At 42.7% G+C, this 18,873-nt stretch overlaps 1 protein-coding gene across 1 annotated transcript; it reads left to right on the forward strand.

Annotated features, from left to right (window-relative positions):
- Positions 1 to 1,896: 1,896 nt before the first annotated feature.
- Positions 1,897 to 18,809, forward strand: comp (cartilage oligomeric matrix protein). Its single transcript, XM_061683041.1, has 19 exons — positions 1,897 to 1,998; positions 4,427 to 4,500; positions 4,781 to 4,832; positions 5,432 to 5,580; positions 5,963 to 6,100; positions 7,001 to 7,078; positions 8,681 to 8,833; positions 9,738 to 9,842; positions 10,062 to 10,169; positions 10,345 to 10,504; positions 10,614 to 10,732; positions 12,506 to 12,558; positions 12,631 to 12,824; positions 12,906 to 13,084; positions 13,405 to 13,453; positions 13,693 to 13,889; positions 16,595 to 16,767; positions 16,864 to 17,003; positions 18,133 to 18,809. The coding sequence occupies exons 1-19, from the start codon at positions 1,938 to 1,940 to the stop codon at positions 18,189 to 18,191; spliced, it is 2,241 nt and encodes a 746-aa protein (XP_061539025.1). The 5' UTR covers positions 1,897 to 1,937; the 3' UTR covers positions 18,192 to 18,809.
- Positions 18,810 to 18,873: the final 64 nt, after the last annotated feature.

An 18,873-nucleotide genomic window follows, 5' to 3' on the forward strand; every position in this document is an offset into this window, starting at 1 on the left:
ACGTTCGCTCATTTTGAATTTGAGGCCTGCAACATGTTGCAAAAAAAGCTGGGACAGGGGCAAGAAAAGACTGGGAAAGTTGAGGAATGCTAAAAAAAAAAAAAAACCCACAGTCCAAAATATGCTGCCATCCAAGCATTGTCTTTTTCAGGGACGCCTCTGCTTACTTCAGCAAGGCAATGCCAATGCCCATGGAGCCCGGCCCGGGCACAGTCCAAAACGGTAACGTGGGTCGCCCTTCCCATGGGCTCACCCCCTCTGGGAGGGGCCATAGGGGTCGGGTGCAGTGCGAGCTGGGCGGTGGCTGAAGGCAGGGACCTTGGCGATCCGATCCCTGGCTACAGAAGCTGGCTCTAGGGACGTGGAAGGTCACCTCTCTGGCAGGGAAGGAGCCCAAGCTGGTGTGTTAGGTCGAGAAGTTTCGGCTTTCTTTCGGCTGGCCTGGGAACGCCTCGCGATCCCCCCGGAAGAGCTGGATGAAGTGGCTGGGGAGAGGGAAGTCTAGTTCCTGCTAAAGCTACTCCCCCCGCGACCTGATCTCTGATAAGCAGTAGAAAATGGATGGACGGATATGGACAAACACCCGGAATAAGGGAGGATGCCAGAGTACCGAGAAGAAAAAAAAACGCACAAGCGAGGGGGGAACAAGCAAACTGGACATTGGAGGGCCTGCACTGAGATTCAAAATCAGAACCGATACGACACACAATTGTGTACACAACAAACATACACTTGAAAGCATCATTATACATCACAGCGGATGAATGCACTGGAAATCAGTAGCATATTTGACAAACATAGGTGTGTGTAGGGGTGGGGGTGTTTGTGATGGCAAAGCTGCTGGGATATGACAGCAAAGGTCCAAGGTGAACCCAAGGTCACACACTGAGAAAGTCACAAGCCTCCCGCTGACAAACTCTTGCAGCTCAAGCAATAAAGCATCACTGATGAACTTTGCAGGAGTTTCCACTTTTCACCTTCACATTCCATCCAGTAATATTTACACTGAAGACATTCACCGATGATTTTCATATTTTGACAGAAGCGATAAGCAGCATCTCTTTATGTTTTTCCTCAAACACGCACAGTGACGCTGACAGATCATCAAGGCGTTTAAGAGCAAAGGAATGTTTGCGCCATCTGCTTAGCCCATTAGACAAAAACAAACAAGAACACACACACACACACACACACACACACACACACACACACACTGGAGTAGACAAAAATGTAACTACAATTGAACAAAATTAATGTTTAAAAAATAACAGATTTATCAATATTCCGACAACATAGTCAAACGGATATAGGTTTTACAGCCATAATATTCAGTATGCGCACTGACTGTGACACAACCCATTTTCCTTTTTATCACCCTATTGATTTTCCTTGAAAATGCATACAGCACACGCTTGTTCGACTGTTTTCGAGCTTAATCTAAACCACAAAATGCATTTGCATTGCTAGTAAATGTCATTCCACATCCTGAAAAAAAAAAAAGGAAAATGTAAAACATTAAACATTGTTAGTTTTAAAGCTTGGGATCATTTGAGTGATATTTAGTTATGTTATTAAATGACAACATGCTGTCAAATTTGTCAGAACACTCTGTACTGTACTGTACAGTAGAGCTCCATTACCAATATTACACATGATGTATGTCATGAGTTGTGCAAGAAAACCTGTGGATTATCATTTCTTGGAATTCCTGCAGAAGGGGCTGAGTGCTGCAATTGGGGATGTCAGTCCGGGAAGTAGGATTTGTGTTGTCGTTGTTTTTTTGTTGTTGATTTATTTTTGTTATTATTATTATTATTATGGAAGGGTGCGGGGTATAAAAACCAAAGCAAGGGGAGGAGATAGTGAGTCTGACTTGGAAGCAGGTTTGCGGAAGTGTTGAAAAGGGCAGAAGCAAGCGCTACACACGTCGCGGCAGCATGTTTTGTTTTCTGGTGCTGACCTGTGTGCTCTGCATGGGACAAGCTACAGGACAGAGAGGTGAGAGAGCGCTTTTACATTTGTAAGCGGTGGCTATTTGGGGTTTGGGGACCACGAGAACCATAAGTAAAAATTCATGCTTGGCATTCAAAAGGGACAAGTCACAGTGAGTACAGTAGAACACAAGCCATAGTGTATAGAGGAAAAAATAATGGGGCGGGGGGTCAGTTCTGGGGTCAAACATTTATTAACTGTCCAGACAGGCAATGGAATAGTGTCAAAGTAAATTAACCCCAGTTCCCTGAACCTCGATACCAGATTATGCCGTTATGGTCACCATTGGACAAAGGTATGGGGACACATCGGGACACTAATATTGCCACTGCTTGCTGAACTGAGCTTTCACGTGATTTCATGCATGGCGGCACTTTGAACTCTGACATTTCGTGACATTGGAGGCATCATTTTCCTCAAATCTTTCTGTAGTGATGAATTTTTTTAGAGGCCACTGAATTGTGCTCTTTAAAGCAAAACAGCTCATAATTACGAGTTACAGTAGTTCTCACCCAGCGTGTTATACATTTATGAATTTGTATTCAGTCATCGTCGTTTCTTTTGTAGTCAGAGAAGTAGAACCTTAAACCATGTTAACGAGTTTTGACAACAAAAAAGAACAAATTCTGTATTATTAACTGCACAATGTTATGGGATGTACAGTACATCGCAATTATGTAGTTTCCGTGAAGTTGTATTTATTCAGTAAATAGTCACTACTAACAAGAAGAACATATTTGCTGCTATTCACACTTCTACAACTCCTCCGGGGGAACAGGTTTAGCGGGCAGAGGGGATGTCGGGGTCGTTGGGTCAACAGCAACAACACATTTTGCTGGGAGATACACTTCATGACTTCAGCACACATACACATTTTGTTTGACGGACCAAAAGAAAAATTGTTGGGCATCACTTTGAAGGACATGAATCTTAGGTTATCGTGTCACACATTCCGTGAATCAAAGGAGAAAATGTAAAGTTGCTCGTCATCGCTGTGTCCAAGAAAACGGCTACACGACAGTTTGTTTTCCTTCCATAAAATCACAGTGGGGGAAAAAATAGCAGCACAGTACACAACATGTTAGCCAGAGGACACCGCTTAAGAGATTGTGCTCGGTAAAGAGAAATCTTCGTCTATGTGCTGTTCAAATTGCTGGGATGATTACATTTTCAGTTTCACTTGAATGCAGCCGCAACATCAGGATGACCATTGAATCTCCCGCTACTTGCAGTCCAGGACTAAAACCTTCCGAGAAGCCTTGCGTCGCGTCCGTATCTGCAGAGTCGATCATGCGGCTGCCATCGTGGCATTTCTGTCTGCTTTTTAAAATGTAGTCAATGCGTAGGTGGTGGATTCAAAGTGAGACCTGCGGTGCCTCTGGAATGTCAGCTATTAAGACTCCTGCGTGGGAATACTGTACATGTGTGTGTCTCACACAAATGCACGCACGCACACACACACACACACCTAAAACTAGTTTCTGTCCAAAAAAATATATACTATACACTAGATACTATAAATATATATATATCATCAGCAGCAGCAGCAGCCATTATCTATCCACCGCAGGATGAAGGCCTCTTCTTCACGTTTCCAACTGCTACGACATTTTGCAATTTGTTGCCAGTGTATTCCGGTGTGTTGAATGATTTCATCTACCCATCTACTTTTAGGTCTTCGCCGTGGTCGCTTTGTGTCCAGTGGTATCCATTTGATAGTTTCTGTGGTCCACCTTTGGTCAGCTCTTCGGGCAACGTGGACAGCCCATTTCCATTGAAGGCTTTTTATTTTTTTGAATGACGTCTGCTGTCTTATCCAACTGCATCTTTTCTTGTCACAAATGCTTATTTTCAACATTTTGGCGTGCCGTGCTCCTTTGGGTTTGTATAACTTTGGCATTCGTAGTCCAAGTTTCGCTACCCTAAGTGAGAACTGGTAAAATGCATTGATCGAAAACTTTTCAAGCTTTATGCGGTGTTCAACTTCAGTGCTTGTATTTCCAACCATTGTTACAAGTTGGCCTAAACAGATAGATAGTTGTCGATGGCGTCGAAGACAAAGTCCTCCATTTTGATATCTTTTTGTGGACAGTAGCGATTGAACGTGACCTTCGTTTTGCTTTTGTTCATTTTCAGACCTGAGCGACGCCTTTCTAACTCTGATTCCTGAATAAGACGCTGTAGTTATTCAGCATCGTAGGAGAATCATTGATGTCGTCTGCAAAACGAAGATGGCTCAAATAAGCGCCGTTAATTTTTAGTCCTTCTTGCTTTTATAGCAGACCTCGCTTAAATAATAGAAATGGGAATTCTTTGCAGGTTTTGTATAAATATTGTGTGCTAATACAGATGATTCCAAAGCATGCAACGCAATTGTTTTCTAATACATATCTTCTAAGAGATTGAATGATTTTTGTTGTTCTTTCCATTTTAGATGGTGAAATTATAAATCAGATTAAAATGTCAAACCTTGCCCTGTGGGAGATAAAAGAGCTTCTGAAACAAATGGTAAACCACTTTCACGTAAACGTGTGTGTTTTTTTTTTAAATACATCTTTTTAAACATGACATCAAATTCTATTAACTCAATGGAAATGAAGCATTTGTGCTGACACAAATGGTAGAAAACGCTGACATGTTTTCTTTAGTAAAAAAAAAACCCCAAAAAATGATACCTGTAGACATTTGTGACTGTTGAAAAAGAGTGGATTGGACTGAACTGATGGAACAGGTTGCACACACCAAACTCCCACCACAACAGTAAAAACAAACTATTTGTATTTTACAGATTAAAGAGATGGTATTCCTCAAGAATACAGTGATGGAGTGTGAAGCCTGTGGTGAGTCACCGCTATCAGTACGGAATACACTACATCAGTGGTTCTTAAACTAGCCGTAGCTTGGGGGGTGGGGGGGGGGGGGGGGGGGGTGCAACATAATTAACAAAAAATATTTTGTCATATCATTTTAAAAAAGTGTATATCTAGGTATGAACACTAACATAATATACCAGTTTCTCCTCCCTACCTTTGCTTTTGGGCCAATTTGACATCCCTCCATGATGAATGTTGTTTTTGTAGAACAAAAGACATATATTTTTGACAATATAGTCCTAATTTTTTAAGGACTAAAGGCGTAATATTACGAGAGTGAAGTTGTAGTTTTGAAATTCATTTGCTTGAATATGACATTCCTTCCACTTTGACTTAAATATCTTAACGTTCCAACGTTATCTTGATTAAAACTTTTCATCCCGACAAAATCCGTTTTTTTACCCCTTGAAATTGGCCACCAACAAGGTTATACTGCATTTTTAGGTTCATCCCTGAAATTTCACCCCGAAGCTGTATATCCCGAACTTTTTGTGAGTAGTGATTTTATTATGCGAGTGGGCTGTTGGGATAACGCCAGCCGGACAAATGACCCTTTGACACCCCAGGGATCCGAGGGGGGCTGGCTCGTCCTTCCTGTGTGCCCAACCCCTGCTACCCTGGGGCAAGGTGTATGGAGATGCCTCGAGGTCCAAGTTGCGGACCCTGTCCAGATGGCATGGAGGGTAATGGCACCCACTGCACTGACGTGGATGAGGTATGGAGAGATACAGTTCAATACAGTGTGTATTTCATGCAGTATTGGTACACCTGGCCATTACACATTCTACATAAAGTGAAAATGACAGAAAATATGGAGTTGGTCTCCCATTTGCAGGTACAACAACTTCCACATTTCTGGTAAGACATTTCTGTCTGTGGGATTTTTGTTCTGGCGTTGTTGACAGGGTTGAGGTGAAGTTTTGTCACCCCCCAACTCGTTCCAAAGTTCGAAGCATGTCGATCAATTCAAAGGAACCAATTATGAGTGTCGATATCTCTTTTCCATATAGTATACTTGCAAACAGACGTTTCAAATTTTGCTTGTGGATATTTTGTGTTATCCTGAAATGTGTGTATTGTATAAATGGCATCTGCAGTGTTCTGTGGTGCCGTGCCACATGGGTGTGCGGTGCATCAACACCTCCCCAGGGTTCCGCTGTGGCTCTTGTCCTGCGGGACACACTGGACCTCAGCTACACGGCATCGGCATTGCTTACGCCGCTGCCAACAAGCAGGTAAACAACATTATAACATAGAATATGAAGCTTTTTGGGTAATCACATAAGCGAGTATATTACATTGAAACGGAAGTATTTTCTAACAATATCAGCCTGTATGAGTAAGTCCCAAACTTATCCCGGAATTTACTAAATATATACATTATACAGGTGCATCTCCATGACTTAGAATATTGCAGAAAAGTTCATTTATTTCAGTAGTCCATATATTATACAGCACAGCACGGCGTTCTAGGGGTTTGCACACCCGCCTCACACAGTGAAGTTTGCATAGTCTCCCTGTGCTTGTGTGGGTTTTCTCCGGGTTCTCCGGCTTCCTCCCTGAGTATGAATGGCTGATTTTCAAAATGTGCCCTGCCACTGGCTGGTAACCAGGCCAGGGTGGACCCCGCCTCTTGCCCTAAATTAAGGTGGGATATGCTCTAGCTCAACCATGACCTGAATAAAGAGAAGCGGTAGAGAAAATGGAATGGGTGGATACATTATACAGATTCATTAATCACACGAGAACATATTTATAAGAAGAACACATGAGAAAATATTTATAAGAAAAAATAATTCATAGTCTGATTTCTTGAGATGCTACGTCTGGGGTTTTCCTTAGCTCCGAGCTATCAAAATCTTATAAAAGAAGATAAAATCACGAAATATTTCACCGTGTGTCACACATCAATATATGAGTTTTACCTTTCGAATTGGACAAATGAAATGAATTTAGTTTTCGACAATATTTTAATATATTGAGATGCACCAGTTTATTACTTGAGAAATCCTATTGAATATAATAAGAATATCGTAAGAGGTTTCCCTAAGAGTTTGTGGTTAATTTGAGATCATCAAAAATGTGAAACTTTCTGAAATGTAGAGTTATTAACTGCGGTTGTTTGCCCTACAAAGGTGTGCAAGGACATCAATGAGTGCGACAGCCACACAAATGGTGGTTGTGTAGAGAATTCCATCTGTATGAACACTCCAGTGAGTATGGAATTTGTGAAATTGTTGGAGTAAATAGAAAATATGCTTTCTGCACTCATTTCTGCATCAAGTGTTGTGGGCTTGCACGAAACAGTGAGCAGTCCTTGATCCGTAATTATTACATACAGTACGTGCCTGAATGTTGTCAATAAGACCAATGCATCATTTTCTTTAAAAAAAATGTAAAAAATGAAAGATGTCCCATCTTACAAAAACATAGTTTCTTTGACTGTGGCTAAACTTTCCACAAGGTTTTGTGAAAACTGGTCAACCAGGTTTTTTTTTTTTTTTAATTTCACTCATTAAACAGTGGTGACCATCTTGGCAGAGGAGGTAGTAACACAAAAATGACCAGTGGTCTTGGTGATTTCATTCACGATCATTAGATCGTGACCAAAACACTATCAGGAGCACTGACGTACTTGTACGTACCTAAATTCTAATATTGCATTTGTTCCATGAAATGGTATTTATTCTTTCAGTCTATTGTCTTCATTTCATAGTGTTTGTGTCGACTGTACTGTTATCAGAAAGTGTAGGTGGATGTTTCATTTTTTTGATTTCAGCATCTATGGGCTGCTATGCCATTGTAATCTGCGAGGACATTCAGAATCAGTAGTGCTGGCCGGTGTAACTTAAACTTTACAACAGGACTGTTTATGAAACCAATCAGATTCAATTGCTAGCAGTCAAACGTGGTGGTGAGGTGATGGTCTGGGACCGCTCAGCTCCTTCAGAACCCGGACGACTTGCTGTGAATTCAACCCTTTCCCAGAAAATCCCGAAGGAGAATGTTCGGCTATCAGTTCGTGACCTCAAGATGAAGCGCACTTGGGTTCTGAAGCAGGACAAAGATCCAAAACGCACCAGAAAAGTGGCTTGAAAAAAAATGAAAGAAATGGCCTGAAAGAGTGGCCTAGCCAAAGTCCGGACTTGAATCTGATTGAGATGCTGTGGCACGACCTTAATAAAATGCCATCCGTGGTCTAAAACCCTCCAGTGTTGCTGAATTAAAAGAAGAAGACAAGAAGACGAGATTATCTCCGCAGAGATGTGAAAGACTCGTTGCCAGTTATTGAAAATGCTGGATTTCTTTCTTGCTGAGGGCGGCCCAACTTGTTAGGTTTCTGGGGCCATTACTTTTTGACACAGGGCCAGGTAACTTTGAATAGTTTTGTTCCCCCCCTTAATAAATAAAATCACCATTTAAAAACTGTATTTTATGTTTATCTGTCTTATCTTTGTCTGATATTTGTATTTGTTTGATTATCTTAAACATTAAAATGAGGAAATAATGCCAAAAATAAAAAAATACAAATACAAATTTGAGAAGGGGGCCAACATTTTTTCCCAGCACTGTATTTTCCTACTTTTATTCGTTTTTGTCATGTTATTTGAACGATATTATGAACTGCTCCAGATGACCCATGTGGCACAGTTGTGTGCTGTTATATTGTGTTGTTGTATAATATTGATGGTTTCTATGCGTGAGTCCCCACCAAAGGCCCATATACCAAATGCACAGTCCACCGCTCTTAGAGCCTAGGAAATGAACAAAGTAATGGAATTCCAACCAATGAGTTGATGTGTTTCATCTTCCAGGGCTCCTTCAGATGTGGCCCCTGTAATAAGGGCTACGTAGGAGACCAGCAACGCGGCTGCAAGCCTGAGAGGGCGTGTGGGCACGGCCAGCCGAGCCCGTGTCCCGCCAGCGCAGAGTGCATCATCCATCGAGATGGCAAGATCGAATGTCAAGTGAGCAAATTCAACTTCCTTCTTCTTTTAACACAACGCGATGATTCATATTTACGCTCAGCAGATGTCCCCACTTCACAATCCATTAGGTATACTTCATTTAACGAGATTTAGTACAATAACTTCATCAAAAAGTCAGCCTTTTAAATACATTATGTACATTTCAGAGTCTGTACTTTTTACTTTCACTGAAGGAAAACATTTGAATCAATACTTGTAATTTTACCAGTCTTCTTTTTTTCCCTTTCTTTTACAAGTACCTGTACCTCTGGTACTTTTCCAACCTTTGGATCCGGGACCTTTTCACACTTCTCCAACAGGTTTCATGGAAATAGAGTTGGTCATTTTGGAGTTATGGATGGAACAAACAAACAAACACATAAACATGACCTCCTACTGTTGTAATTGAGGTAATACACAAATGTTGTGTTGTGGTAACAGTACCTGAGATCTCAACACAGGCCAAAAGGGATATCTCTTTCTTAAATTTTGATGGAACAAACAATCTATCAAGATACACTGTTGACTCGACAGGTAACAGTTGAATTTCTTTATTTTTGGAACTTGAATGGTTTGTCGAAGAGCTGTTCTGGTGCATTTACATAGAGAGTATCACAAACAATTTCAGGATGCTCAGTGGGATACACTGTGGTCATCTACAACAATAACTATTTATATATCTTTCAAAATCCCCTCGAAATGTTGAAACACAACTTGTTTGGATAACTTAAGGTTGCGCATGTCTACTTGATGTTGTGAACTTGTGACCAATACGTATATTGTAAATGGGAGAGCTTGAGTCTGAACACCGGTAACAGTGGGCCAGAGAGAGAGAGAGAGAGAGAGAGAGAGAGAGAGAGAGAGAGAGCGAGTGTGATCCATAAAATATTTGACATGCTCACAGTGCGGAGTTGGTTGGGCTGGGAACGGTTTCCTGTGTGGACCGGACATCGACATCGATGGTTTCCCAGACGAGAAGCTGGACTGTCCCGAGACGAACTGTGCCAAGGTGAGTCGCTTTTAAAGGCAAAACGAAATTCATCACACGGGGAAGTTTTTAGATTCCCATTTCTACAGATGTGCTGATATGTACCAGTTAATGTGATGGAGTACTTTTAAAGCAGAAGTTCTAAAACTATGTCAAGGACTTGAATCCAAACATGACACAAATCATCCCTCGTTTAGCTTCCCTACGACTCGTTCCTCACTCTTTTTTTTTTCTTTGAAGGACAATTGTCTCAGGGTGCCCAACTCTGGTCAAGAGGATGCTGATCGTGATGGAATTGGAGATGCCTGTGATGACGATGCAGATGGAGATGGGATCCCCAACACACAGGTTCTTGCAAGCTATAAAAAAATACTATTATGAATAACTGTATGTGAAATTGTGCGTGTGAGTGTGTGTAAATGAACTAGTGACCTTAATACTTAACAACTGGAGTACACTTTTTATGCTCGTGTGTGTATATATATATATATATATATATATATATATATATATATATATATAGGACAACTGTGTACTGGTGCCTAACGTGGACCAAAGGAACATCGACGAAGACGACTTTGGCGATGCTTGCGACAACTGCGGCGCTGTCAAAAATAACGACCAAAAGGACACCGATGTGGACAAATATGGTGATGAATGCGATGAAGATATCGACGGGGATGGTTAGTATGCTTCATGTGGAACTTAGCGGACATCGTTGAGTACTTATCAACACATGTTTAAAGGATATGAGAACATACTATAGAGGACTGCTGGCTGCATTTATCTCAGGGATCCCCAATTACCTGGATAACTGCAAAAGAGTTCCCAATGCTGACCAAAACGATCGTGATGGAGACAAAGTTGGAGACGCCTGTGATAGCTGTCCCTATGTTCCCAACCCAGACCAGGTCAGATAGCTCTTTAACACATACTCAGCTGCATTAAAACAGGTTTATCTGCCTGGTACGCTGGTGTGCATCCACGTTTAATCATTCAGATGTCAGCATAGGGGAAAATGAGGCAGTGCATCACCAGATATGGTGGCTAGCCTGTGGTGAAAACAACAACAAAAAACGTCACATTTGATTTCTTTCCAACACTTATATTTATATTTAATACAGAGAGTAGCTGGCACGGTGGACGACCGGTTAGCACATCTGCCTCACAGTTCTGAGGACCCGGGTTCAAATCCAGCCGCGCCTCTGTGGAACTTGCATGTTCTCCCCGTGTCTGCGTGGGTTTTCTCCGGGTACTCCGGTTTCCTCCCACATGCCAAAAACATGCGTGGTAGGTTAACTGAAGACTCTAAATTGCCCGTAGGTGTGAATGTGAGTGTGAATGGTTGTTTGTTTATATGTGCCCTGTGATTGGCTGGCGACCAGTTCAGGGTGTACCCGCCTCTCGCCCAGAGTCAGCTGGGATAAGCTCCAGCACGCCCACGACCGTAGTGAGGAGAAGTGGTAGGGAAGATGAATGAATGAATGAACAGAGAGTAGCTATTGACATTTTGGAGAACTTTTCATGTGTGTGTGAGTATGTGCGTTACTTTTATAGTGTTTTTGCAAAGTCTCCCTGTCCTTTTTCTGCTGTATGTGGCAGTGGATCCATATGCTCAAAGTTGTGATTATGCCTCTTTTGAGGCATTTTTGTGCTTTTTTTGAAATGCATTTTATAAGGGAATTAAATTTAATTATTGTACAATGAGGCGGCACGGTAGACAACTGGTTAAAGCGTCTGCCTCACAGTTCTGAGGTCCGGGGTTCAATCCCCGGCCCCGCCTGTGTGGAGTTTGCATGTTCTTCCCGTGCCTGCGTGGGTTTTCTCCGGGCACTCCGGTTTCCTCCCACATCCCAAAAACATGTATTAATTGGAGACTCTAAATTGCCCGTAGGTGTGAATGTGAGTGCGAATGGTTGTTTGTTTGTATGTGCCCTGCGATTGGCTGGCAACCAGTTCAGGTTGTACCCTCCCTCCTGCCCGAAGAATGCTGGGATAGGCTCCAGCACGCCCGCGACCCTAGTGAGGAGAAGCGGCTCAGAAAATGGATGGATGGATTATTGTACGACGAACCCACATTTATCACAGGGAATATACGTTTCAAACCCAACCGCAATAGGTGAAAATCCACGATGTAAAGACCCTATAAAAACGTTTTACACACACATTAAAACACACTTTTTTTTAATCCACATTGTAAATATATTTGAACACAAAAAGCATTAAATGTACAGAAAATAGTTTACATTTTGTGGTGTCTATCTTAGACGCATGCATGCGCTTTTAAGAGGCGGGGCATGGTGAGGTGGCGCGTCTGCGTGTGAGTGTCTCGGCGAGAACTGTGGCCAGCAGCAGCTTCTCCGTGCATGCGTCTACTCCGTTACTGTTCTCCTCCCGTTCAATAAAAGGCTGAAAAGTGCAAGTGACTGTGGCTCCCCTTTCCCACATGTGAGGATATTATAGTTACGTACACTGTAAAAACCCATAAGAAATGATTGACTCAAAAATCTGAGAACGGTGAACCACGATATAGAGGGGGACACTGTAAAATTAAATGTCATAATCCTAATATACATAGATTTTCATGACAAAGTAAGTAATCTCTGACAGCTTGTGGAAAACCATAAGAGCATTTGAACTTCAGCGTTTCTGCTGTAAACCTAACACCAAGTCCTGCTTTCCAGTTGGATGCGGACAACGACCTGATCGGAGACCCTTGCGACACTAACAAAGACAGGTGCCGTCAGATCAATTGAGGCCAAACACGACCAACATCCTGCGCGTGCCAATCAAAGGCTATCTTCCGCAGTGATGGCGACGGTCACCAAGACTCTCGAGACAACTGCCCAGCCGTCATCAACAGTTCCCAGCTGGACACCGACAAGGACGGCATAGGAGATGAATGTGATGACGACGACGATGGCGATGGCATTCCGGACCTGCTGCCGCCAGGTCCTGATAACTGTCGTTTAATCCCGAATCCCCTGCAGGAGGACTCTGACGGTAGGGATTGCTGCAGGTCAATAAATCATTCACATTCACATCTGTTTCTCCAGGAAACTATCTATCCTTGTATCCTTCCAGGCAATGGCAGAGGTAATGTGTGTGAAACGGATTTCGACAACGACACCATCATTGACACCATCGACGTTTGCCCTGAAAATGCCGAGGTCACACTCACCGACTTCAGGGAGTATCAAACTGTGGTTTTAGATCCAGAGGGTGACGCTCAGATTGACCCCAACTGGGTGGTGCTGGACCAGGTTAATTTCATTTCATGCAGTTTAATATTTTGGATGATGCATTGAATATATTACATTTAAGAGTTAAGATGACAACTTTAAAGAATTCAATTTGCTCACCAGTTGAGCTTCAGATGTGCTAAAGTGCTGCCAGCTCATGTTCCTAATGAGCACATAGAATATTTATAAGCATACTTCTGGAACTTGACATTTTCCAAGCTAAAAGTTAAGTTAATTCTACCAAAATATTAAACTGTTTTATTTCAATGTGCTCTGAATAATGGAGTCATTGGAGTCTAAGTATGTACTAAGTTAACTATTTCTCTTCAATGACTGTGCAGGGCAGAGAGATTGTCCAGACAATGAATAGTGATCCTGGATTGGCTGTTGGTAAGAATGTGATCGGCTACTGAAATTAAAGCGTGGATGTACATCTTATTTAAATAGCCACATCTTATATGACCTATTTGGCCGATGTCTTAATGTTGGGTAAAAGCTAAATTGCATGAAGGTGTTCGATAGCATTCTTTTTCACATACATTTGATCTCCCTTCAATACACATATTAAACAGTATATCAGGGGAGTCTACAGTATACGTAACGGTAAAGCAGCACTTCTTCCTTCTCAGGTTACACTGCTTTCAGTGGTGTCGATTTCGAAGGGACGTTTCATGTCAACACGGTGACAGACGACGACTATGCAGGATTTATTTTCGGCTACCAGGACAGCTCTAGTTTTTACGTGGTCATGTGGAAGCAGGTGGAGCAGATCTACTGGCAGGCCAACCCATTCAGAGCCGTGGCAGAACCCGGCATCCAACTGAAGGTAATCAGTGGGGGAGCGATTACCATATAATATACTATATTGGGGCGGTACGGTGACCGACTGCTTAGCACATCTGCCTCACAGTTCTGAGGACCGGCGATCAAATCCCGGCACCGCCTGTGTGGAGTTTACGTGTTCTCCCCGTGCCTGCGTGGGTCTTATCTGGGTACTCCGGTTTCCTCCCACATCCCAAAAACCTGTGTGGTAGTTTCATTGAAGACTCTAAATTGCCCGTAGGTGTGAATGTGAGTGTGAGTGGTTGTTTGTTTATATGTGCCCTGCGATTGGCTGGCGACCAGTTCAGGGTGTACCCGGCCTCTCGCCCGAAGTTAGCTGGGATAGGCTCCAGCACGCCCGTGATCCTGGTGAGGATAAGCGGTACAGAATCAGAATCAGAATCTGAATCATCTTTATTTGCCCTGTCCACAAAAACACACAAGTCCTCTAGCACTTAGAGCAGTTCGAATGACTAATATTGCAATAGTCCGGTGCAAAGACCATTGTGCAAAGGGCACCGAGACTTCAAGGCGTGTATGCGGTTTAAAGTGACGAGTAGCGTGATAATATGGGACAATGTTGATTGTGCAAATGTTGCAGATACTCCTCAATCAGTGTGCAAATGGAGCAGATGCTACTCTGGCATGAGTGGCCAGTATTGGTCAACAGCAGATATGCAAATAGCGCAGCGTGGAGAGACTACTACAGTGAGTGCACGAGTAATATATAATTGGCCCCACAGAAATGTGACAACAAACTCAGACAAAAGAAATTGGCAGCATGTTGCAATGGAATTGTAGGTTAGGTGTTTAAGAAGTTGATTGCAAGAGGGAAGAAGCTGTAGGAATGTCTGATCGTTCTCGTTTGCATTGATCGGTAGCGCCTACCTGAGGGAAGGAGCTGGAAGAGCTGGTGACCGGGATGTGGAGGAAAATGGATGGATATACTATATTGCCAAAATGATTCACTCTCATGCCTTGACTCGCATATGAATTTAAGTGACATCCCATTGTCTGAGAAGGCTTTCTACAAGGTTTAGGAGTGCGGTTATGGGAATTTTGGACCATTGTTCCAGAAGCGCATTTGTGAGATCACACATGGATTTGTCCAAAATATTGGCCGAGGACTTCCAATGGAAGGAACGCTGAATGCTTCAGCATACCAAGGGATTTTTGGACAAATTGCACGCTCCCGACTGTGTGGGAACAGTTTGAGGATGGGCCACTGCAGTCCAGTGCACACAGCAAGACCAAAAAGATATGGATGAGAGAGTTTTGTGTGGGTGAACTTGACTGAGCCGCAGTGTCCCGACCCAAATACCCTTTGGGATGAATTAGAGCAGAGGCAGAGAGAGCCAGATCTTCTTGTCCAACATCAGTGTGTGTGACCATGAAAATGTGTTTCTGGAAAAATGGTCAAAACCTGCACAGAAGAGTTAAAGCTGTTATAGCAGCAAAGAGTGGACTGACCCTATGGATTAAAAATGGGATGTCACTTAAATTCGTGTGAGTCAAGGCAAGTGAGTGAATACTTTTGGCGATATAGTGTATGAGAGTTTACTCCAAATTGGGAAGGATATCAATGGAATCTATCCATCCATCCGTCCTTCCATTTTCTAGCCTGTGGGCACCAGGTAGCCTCCAAGGACTACATGAGTAGCCCACAGGCATGTTTTAAAAATAGCTCATCAGTGAGATTCGTCTAATATTTTTTTTGTGCCACTATTCTGGGAAAAAAAAAAAAAAAAAAAAAAAAAAGTATAGTTCAAAGATCATTATTATAGCGCATGAACAAACCATAGCATTCGTGGAGACATACTAGCGGGCACAATAATGATTAGAACATGATTTACCCCCAAATAATTTGAGCAAATGAGTTTTTCGGGAAGTGTGTACCAAACCGGTACCCCTTCGCGTTAATCGGTACCCAAGAAGTAGCTCTCTCTTTCAAAAAGCTTGGTGTTCACTGTTCAAGCACTTATCCTATTCAGGGTCACGTGTGAGGTGCGGCCTATCCCAGCTGACCTTGGGCAAGAGATGGGATATACCCTGGACTGGTTGCCAGTCAATCAAAGAACGCATATAGATAAACACAGTCACATTCACAGCTAGGGACTCTTTAGTACCCAACTTTGTTTTAGCTGTGAGGCAGACATGCTAACCACATGTGTGACCTCAATGGAATACACCCATAATAGGTTAGATGAAAACATCCCTCTATCCATTTTCTTTACCGCTTATCTTCACTCGGGTCGCGGGCTGATGGAGCCTATCCCAGCTATCTTCGGGCAGGAGGCGGGGTACACCCTGAACCGGTCGTCAGCCAATCGCAGGGCACATATAAACAAACAACCATTTGCACTCAGATTCACACCTACGGGCAATTTAGAGTCTTCAATCAACCTGCCACGCATGTTCTTGGGATGTGGGAGAAAACCCACGCAGGCACGGGGAGAATACGCAAACTCCACACAGGCGGGGCGGGATTTGAACCCGAGTCCCAAGAACTGTGAGGCAGATGTGCTAACCAGTCAGTCACCGTGCCGCGCTGTTGTACTATTTTGCCAATATTTCCACGGCAACTTGATTACAATATGGACAAATATCCATAAATTGCCGAGTCATCTGCTGCACAGGGCCGAGATATTACTCCAGAGACTTACACTCACTGTCACAGTCCAGAGACTTACACTCACTGAATTTGGAAAGGCTGTCAAGTCCAACACAGGCCCTGGTGAGAACCTGCGGAATGCCCTGTGGCACACTGGCGACACAAGTGATCAGGTGAAACTGCTGTGGAAAGATGCCCGCAATGTTGGCTGGAAGGATAAGACATCTTATCGCTGGTTCCTCCAGCACCGACCCGCTGATGGATACATCAGGTACAGTATTTGCGACAAGCAAAACCACACCATGTCTCACACTTGCTCTACTTCCGCAGAGAGAAAACATTTGTTCTCTGCTCTTTCGGGGTAAAGGGTTCGCTTCTATGAGGGTCCTCAGATGGTAGCGGACACAGGTGTCATAATTGACGCCACCATGAGGGGAGGTCGACTTGGAGTCTTCTGCTTCTCCCAGGAGAACATAATCTGGGCCAACCTGCGTTACCGCTGCAATGGCAAGCAACATACAATATTTTTACTCTGGGATGACTGTGATTCTTTCCTCCATTAACCCAGGAGTTCATAGCAAAGGTGTATGATGGAGTTGACGTCAGGATTCTCAAGTTCTTCCACGTAAATCTTTTCCAAGCTTTGTGCACTGGGGCGCAGTCATGGTAGAAGAGAAAAGGGTTCCCAAAAAGCTGGATGCATACAATTGTCCAAAATATCTTGCGACGATGAAGAATTAAGATGGACCCCTCGCTGTTTGATTATGTCGTATCCCAAAATCTTTGTGCCTACAGTTAAACACAAGCCGTTCCAGGATGCTGGTTAGCAAATTACTATTGATTATGATTATTATTATGATTATTATCCAATTTGTTTGATTGCTATTGCTGTTGGAAATAAGTAAAACCAATCAGTGTCAAACTGTCACCATCATAAACATTTTTAGTAATTGTCGAGGCAATGCTTTAAGAAACATTCATGTCATACAGGTGTTCATTTAGGAGGTATTCAGTCTTAACTTTGATGACAAATGCGTAAAGTGATACATTATTTATTACTCCGCGGCATACAAGTTAACCAATGTGAAGCATCCATCCATCCATTTTCTGTGCTGCTTATCCTCACTAGGGTCGCGAGCGTGCTGGCGCTTCTCCCAGCTGACTTTGGGCAAGAGGCGGGGTACAGCCTGAAGTGGTCGCCAGCCAACCACAGGGCCAATGTAAAACAGAAAAACAAAAACACTCTGCCACACTTGGACAACAAGTGACAATGTACAAAGGCTGTAAACTTGTGGCCGTGAAAGTGAGTCCACATGGATCTCCGCACATTCTTCTTAATATTTCTTGTTGAAGCTGGTCCTTCCTTTGGAATAGGCATGGCAAAAAGGCCAGAAAAAGGCAAAACATTCAAGCACAGATAATTGCTTGATGTTTGCAGATCTGAGGTCTAGGCATACGGTAGCTCTCATGATGGTTAGAATTTAATATAATTTATAAACTTTGACGTTTTGTGTTACATAAAGGGTTTCTATGCTTGGTCAGAAAGACAGTTCTTTTGGACTATAGGAGGCCAGTGTCCAAGCAAGATCGAGGAAGAATATACATTTGTTCACAAATTTTTTATTTCTGTCTGCAGACACTTTACCAGAAGACTTCGACACCTACCGTGTGCAGCAGGTTCAGCCGGTGGCCTGAAGAAAATGAACAAGACCTGGGAAAAGCTCCACACACAAAACAGTCTCAGTCTGACAGTCTGATGTAAACACATCAGAAGAGGCCCAGCAGATGAAAACAGAAGAGGAAAGTCAACATAAGATTTTGGTTTAGAAGTTGACCATGTTTCATTTTTATTGTTGAAAAATGCCACTAAAGAGTTATATGGGTTTTTGGTAAATGACGCATGAAGTATGCAGTTAGTCATCCTTGATAAACCTGTTTTATACTGCTGCAACCTTGTCAATTCATATAATGTCAAGTATGCCAGTTATTTGGTCAAACCTGCAGTTGTGGTCAGACGTTTATATATACTCATCAAGGGCATATAATATTAATTGTCCTTTTAATTACTTTTTATTTAAACTGAGTGCGCCGAGTACTACTCCTACTACTAACTGAGTATATACTGCACATACACCCCACTATTGTCCCTAGCAAGGTGCACCTCAACAGAACTGACCTATGCACAAACATTTCACTATTTAACTCTTCTTGGCAGATTGGTAGTGTTCATTTAAAGTGGATGATTTCCTGGCACAGACTCTGCATTTTAGCATCATCTAGAAATAAAAAAAAAAACAATAGGCTCGAGGTCCAGGCATCCAGAACCTTCATCTATTCCAAAACCAGTTTTGATGTGTGATTGGGTTCATAGCCCTGA

The sequence above is a fragment of the Phycodurus eques genome, chromosome 8 (genome assembly GCF_024500275.1).
Source record: "Phycodurus eques isolate BA_2022a chromosome 8, UOR_Pequ_1.1, whole genome shotgun sequence".
NCBI classification, from domain to species: Eukaryota; Metazoa; Chordata; class Actinopteri; order Syngnathiformes; family Syngnathidae; genus Phycodurus; species Phycodurus eques.